This window comes from Populus euphratica, unplaced genomic scaffold, assembly GCF_000495115.2.
Source record: "Populus euphratica unplaced genomic scaffold, PopEup_1.0 scaffold273.1, whole genome shotgun sequence".
NCBI classification, from domain to species: domain Eukaryota; kingdom Viridiplantae; phylum Streptophyta; class Magnoliopsida; order Malpighiales; family Salicaceae; genus Populus; species Populus euphratica.
In genome coordinates this window covers 175,215-181,362 of record NW_011500153.1, presented here as the reverse complement: position 1 = coordinate 181,362, position 6,148 = coordinate 175,215, and the positions used below count along the sequence as shown (strand labels likewise).

Here is a 6,148-nt window from a genome sequence, read left to right as displayed (position 1 = left end):
TAAATGGAAACTTACCGTAATCTGCATCAAGGATGTTTGTCTGTACTGTTTTCCTACACAGGGATATTGTTAGTTTTACTGCTAGTGCTAATGGCACAAGATGGCATTGCCCAGAAGATATGCAATGGGAGACGGATCATTCCTGGGCAACCTCACTACTTTACTTTCAGAGAAAATATTGGCTACTGTTGCTTGTGCTTGTCGTTTGCTACTTGTTTTCTTCTTGGAAAAAAAATCCAAATTCTTAGGAACCTTGCTGACCAACAGATCGGTGAAGTTCCAGCGCTGGCTGGAGCTCAAAACATGAGGTTGTTTACCAGGTGGTAGATCTTTCTTCATGCCTCCGCGCATGGAAGGATCACAAGACAAACAGAGATTGTAAACCACCACAGCATCTTTTCCACTTTCTTCTTCTGGTGCTTCTAGTTTGATGCTAGCTACATGTCGTCACGTACGTACGAGTTTGATTCTTTTGGAAAGCCACTCACACGGTCCTTGAGAATCACTTGCTTCTTGCTCATCGCTTCTTCACCACCAACTCTATGATCACTAGCCATGCTTTTTGCTAATGTTCTTAAATTAATTTGTTGTAAAACAAAATGGTTGAAAAATGTTGCTGATGGTCTACAAGGTTGCAATATGCCCTTGTTTAAGAGTCAATTGAATACACAATATGTAGTCCAAAGCAATAGAAAATATTCAAGACTTTTGGGACAATTTGGACGTAGTTGTTTACAATACTTTAAGCTGTATCCCGAGGTTTTTTTCAAGTCCCCAGAAAAGAGACTAGTTTGAAATATTTGTAGTCACATTTGCAGTACCTTGAATTTGGATAGATAGTTGAAGCTTGTTCTCAAACAGCACCATTGCTTCTTACATACTTGTTTATTATACCAAAACATGATAGAGTTGCCTAAATTTGTCCTGTTTTTCCTGTTTCCATTGACTCTATGCCATTTCAATCTCAACAGATTTGCCCTTTGAGCTGGGAGGGTAAATTTCATGCTGCTGCACTAGAATCTCTGAATCATCAATTTGGCGACATCTCTCCCTCATTGCTCTTATGTCTTTGTACACTTGATGCATTGTTGGTCTTCGATCTGGAATGGAATCAACACATTGGCATGCAACTTTAAGCAGCTGAAATATCTCATCATCAAATCCTTGCCCAACCAGAGACTTATGAATGGCATCATAAATCTTAGAACTAGTCAAAAGATGACTAATCCATTCATTACGAAGACTGTTCGAGGAACCAGTCATTCTGCTAGAATCCACCCCTGTAATCAGCTCAAGGAGCACAACTACAAATCCATACACATCCTCCCTAGCAAATGCTGTATCCCAAAACTCACCATTCACGGAGGAAGTGTTAGTTGGATTTACGATTATCGCCTCCCCAAAATTCGACAACTTTGGCTCGAAATCCTGATCAAGTAAGATGCACTTTGAGCTTATGTTAAGATGGAAAACTCGGATAGTACTACTGCAGTCCTGATGGAGCCATGCCAAGCCTCTTGCTAACCCGATTGCAACTTTAAACCTCACAGTCCATTCCATGATCTTTGCCTGGCCTTCCATTGGATGTAGCCAATCATAAAGGTTACCATTTGGCATGTATTTGTAAACCAGAAGCCAATTTTTTGATGTGATTGAAAATCCCAAAAGTTGAAGTAAGTTGACATGCCTCAATGAACCAAGTGTCTTCAATTCTAACACGAATTGCTCCTCGAGGATTCGACAGTTGTGTAATTTCTTCACTGCAAAGAGATAACCACTAGGCAACGCTGCTTTGTACAGCATCCCAATCTTCCCCTGCCCGATGACATTGTTTTCGCTGAAATTATTTGTTGCATCTTTAAGATCTGTATAGCTCATTCTTGGAACCTTCTTCTCCAACATAGAAATCTGAGGACAGAAATTCCCAATCCATTACTCACTAATTGTTGAAGAAACACAAGTATTTACCTTGAAATTGAAGCAGGTTAAAGAATTTAGGATTATCTGTAAATTAAGACTTCATGTAACTGCAGAAGAATAGTTAACTCAAAACTCATAAGAGATAATTAGGAAAGTCTAATAACAGGACAAAAGGAAAAGCAAAAAGTCCTGCAATCAATTTCAAAAGCAAACCACTCAAAGTTGACATGCACATAATCATATCGTCAGTACCTCTTTGCCTCCTCCATATACGTTCTCAACCGATGGCGAAGCACTTAAATTATCAGCTTCTTTCCTGTTCTTTCTCAAAACCAGCATTACCATCGTTTGTATCGTAATCTTCTTATTTATTTTTTTGACATGCACCCATGGCACACAGCAGGACACAAAACCAACAATGACTGAAACAGAAAAAACCGTATAACCAGCTGCAAACCCAAAACCAACAATGACTGAAACAGAAAAAACAGTATAACCAGCTGCAAACCCAGTTCTGAAAGAAGAATAAAATTCGTTGCTATGCCCTTTGCAAGGATCTAAAGGCCCTCCACATAGGCCAGGGTTGTTTGCATAATTCACATTTGTGGATGAAGAAAAACCACCAATTGGGCAAAAAACACCACATGCAGAATTTGCTTTAACAAATTCTGGCACTGGACCTGACAACAGATTGTCCGCCACACTGAAGTTCCTAAGTCGATGGAGAAGGCCAATTTTTGGTGGGATATTTCCTATTAGTTGGTTATGGTCTAGTTTTAGAACATTTAAGAAAGATAAATTGGCAATACTTGATGGGATTTCACCAGAAAAGTTGTTGAAGGATAGGTCAAGGTTAGTGATGTATGGTAGCCCTTTAGAGATGTCAGATGGAATCGGTCCCTGAAGCTCATTTCTTGAAAGGTCCAAACCATTTAAGCTTGTGCAGTTTTCGATGCCAGGAGGGAACTGGCCCTTGAGCCCCATGTTAGAGAGTGCTAGATTTAAGACTCTGCTCTCCTCAGGCTTCCAGCAGTCGACTCCCGCAAACCTACAGATGAAGATTGGCGAAGTCCCATGAAGAGAAATGATTGTAAGGGTCTTCCAATGAATTGAAGAGAAATGATTGTAAGGGTCTTCCAAGGAATCTTCAATAGATTTCAAGCAATAAACATCAGGCTCAGTTGCACTACTTACACTAGATATACAAAACAACACAAAGATCAGTACTGAATGAGCTCTGTTCTGACTAGTGGCCATTCTTGGAGAGTTTGTAGCTAGCACTGATCTTACTTAAGGTAAAATGAAAAGGAACAGAAAAAACGAAGTAGGTTGCTTTGAAGTTTTCAAGCTACCTAGGTTGGAAATTATTAAACTTGAAAGCCGTGTCGCAGAAGAAAGGGAAAGCAACAGATAACACATTAATTTGAATTGGGATTATAAATATATATGACCAATAGATCACAACTTTCAGGTAAGAAAAATATTCGAGTGAAAATATGGATTATGGATGATGCTTCCTCGCAGTTAATATTGACCATCGACACAAGCTAAAGGTTAGGCAGGAGACAATTGTAGTATAGTTTTGTGACTCTACTGCTACCCGTGGATATTTTGTTTTCTATGCAATGAACCTTGTCAGCTACGGCAATTATTTTACTTTATTTTTTTACACGAGATAGATGGTTGATCTTGATAAGCTTATTTTTTTACTTGAGACATTTCTAGATACAAGAGATGCAACAACAATCTTTTCTTAAGAAGCATGGTGATACCATCTGACACAGAGCTCTGCTAATATTTGTATAATATATATTTAATCACAAATTCAATTGGTTATTCTAAGCTGGAAGAATTGAATCCATTGATCTTGACTTGCAACACAAGATCAGGAAGTATTATCCAAACCATTTTCACTCATCGGCGTATTTTGATCAAATTGATCTTCTGTTTGAATAACAAAGTAAAATGCTGGCAACTTATTCCCGGACACAATTATATTCTATACAATATTGCTTCTTACATATTGGTTTATGAACATGATAGAAACAGGAACATATAGATCTGCTAACTTCGGCCCTGTTTTTGCTGGCAACAGATTAGTCATGAGAAGTAGCTGGGCAAATTTCAGGCTGCATTTGGATCTCTGAATCATCAACCACTTCACATCTCTTGGTTATTGAATTTATGTCCTTGTACACTTGAAACATTGTCGGCCTTCGATCTGGAATGCAATCAAGACAGTTACATGCAACTTTAAGCAGCTGAAAGATCTCATCATCAAAACCTTGCCCAATCAGAAACCTATCCATGGCATCATAAAAATAAGAATTGCTCAAGAGATGACCAATCCATTCATTAAGAATATTGTTTGAGGAAAAATTCATTCTGCTACAATCCATCCCAGTAATCAGCTCAAGCAGTACAACTCCAAATCTGTGCACATCTTCCTTAACAAGCGCCATCTCACAAAACTCATCATGCACTCCTGGACTGTTACTCATACTCATGATCAGCTTCGCCTTTCCGAAATTTGATAACTTAGGTTCGAAATTCTTATCAAGCAAAATACACTTTGAGCTTATGTTGAGATGCACCACTTGACCTCTGCGGCCATGGTGGAGCCTTGCCAGGCCTCTTGCTACCCCAACCGCAATTTTCAACCTCAAAGGCCATTGCAGAGTCTTCCTCCGGTGTTTCACTGAATGTATCCAATCAAAAAGGTTTCCATTAGATACATACTTGTACACCAGAAGCCTTGTATTTGATTCTACGCAGAATCCAAGCAGGGGCAGTAAGTTCTTATGCTTTAATGTACCCAATGTTTTCAATTCAGAAACTATCTGTTCCTCAAACTGTTGAGAGTCAACTATCCTCTTCACTGCAAGGAACCTACCATCAGGAAGGGTAGCCATATACATGGTTCCCATTCGTCCCAATCCAATTTTGTTGGCTTGGCTAAAATTTGCTGTTGCCTTGCTAATGCCTGCGAAACTCAATCTCTTAACAATATTCCCCAACATACAAATCTGTGGAAGATGAAGAAATGAAACAAGATTATATATATATATATAAACCCTTAACGGCTGCGCCATATGAAAAGGCATTCTAAGTTCTGGAAAGACCAAGTAATTGATGCAATATTAAAAAGGAACAGATTCTTCACATGAGGAAGCAACTCTTTCGTTGCTTCCGCAGGAGATCCAGAGTGGGATCACTGCCAGTTGCTTTATTTACTGCATTCTTGTAATAAACCTCTAATGCTGTCGAGATCTAGCTAGTGTAGCTCTACTATGAGTTCTATTAGCATGCTGACTTCTTATTTAGTCCAGTCATTTTCATTATTCATTCAGCTAGATAAACGTTGCTGGTCAATTATCAAGGCAAGGAGTTGAACATCTCATAGCTTGGTTTTAATTTGAGGTTTAGGTACTACTTTAAGGACATGAACTCGAGGTCTCTCCTTTTCTGCTTGTTTCTGTAATGAATTAATTTTTTGGTATGTGGTCTATTTAATTCAGTTTGCAATGATCCATCTTGTTCATGGTCATGGCAACTGAAGAATATGGATATATCCTTAATAAAAGCAACTCTATCGTCTTCTTCATCAAAAAGACTAAAAAAAAAAATGATGGAGTGAAAGTCTTATGGGGATACCTGCTCGTTGGCTTCTTTTATCCTCTTCTCTCGCCTTTCTATCAAAGAAGTCATCATTGGTGTCTTCATCATCATCTTGTTCCTCTTCCTCTTCTTAAGACGAGCCCAAGGCACACAACAGGACATGAAAATAGCTAAAATGGAAACTGAAGAAAATGCATAACCTGTTGCAAACCCACTTTTGAAAGAAGAATCCAACTTTTTCCTGTGTTCATGTTCACTCCCGTAGTAGTTCTCTTGTAAAGAACTGTATCCATTGCCGGCAACAGTAAGGATATGAATCAAAAGAAGAGCAAGTTTTGCATCAAGAGCCATTTGTGGATTGCGAAACAGCAGCAAATAGCAAGAGATCGTTCGGAGTTATATTTGACTATTAACTACGTACCGCGTCCAAAGTTCCAAAGTCTTCGTCGTCTAATTTTACTACGGGGTGTTTGGTAGTTGGAATAAAGGACTCGAAAGCCGCGTCAGATTTAATAGGGTGTTTGGTAGCCGTTAGTAGTTGTGGTTTTAATTTATTTTTTTATAATATATATATATATATATATATATATATATATATATTAAAATTTTT

General features: G+C 38.5%; 2 protein-coding genes across 3 annotated transcripts; both read right to left on the bottom strand.

The window, feature by feature from the left end:
* Positions 1-620: 620 nt before the first annotated feature.
* Positions 621-3,024, bottom strand: LOC105111034 (probably inactive leucine-rich repeat receptor-like protein kinase At5g48380). Its single transcript, XM_011006269.1, has 3 exons — positions 2,418-3,024; positions 2,173-2,366; positions 621-1,908 (listed from the first exon to the last, which is right to left on the bottom strand). The coding sequence occupies exons 1-3, from the start codon at positions 2,902-2,904 to the stop codon at positions 949-951; spliced, it is 1,641 nt and encodes a 546-aa protein (XP_011004571.1). The 5' UTR covers positions 2,905-3,024; the 3' UTR covers positions 621-948.
* Positions 3,025-3,728: 704 nt separating this feature from the next.
* On the bottom strand, positions 3,729-6,017 carry LOC105111033 (probably inactive leucine-rich repeat receptor-like protein kinase At5g48380). Of its 2 annotated transcripts, XM_011006268.1 has the most exons (4): positions 5,962-6,017; positions 5,575-5,925; positions 4,265-4,946; positions 3,729-4,141 (listed from the first exon to the last, which is right to left on the bottom strand). In XM_011006268.1, exons 2-4 carry the CDS (start codon positions 5,887-5,889, stop codon positions 4,017-4,019), a joined length of 1,122 nt encoding a protein of 373 aa, XP_011004570.1. In that variant the 5' UTR covers positions 5,890-5,925; positions 5,962-6,017; the 3' UTR covers positions 3,729-4,016. The 2 variants fall into 2 exon arrangements, with proteins under 2 accessions (XP_011004570.1, XP_011004569.1); XM_011006267.1 differs by having other exon boundaries at positions 3,729-4,946; positions 5,575-5,928; positions 5,965-6,017.
* Between the last annotated feature and the right edge of the window lie 131 nt (positions 6,018-6,148).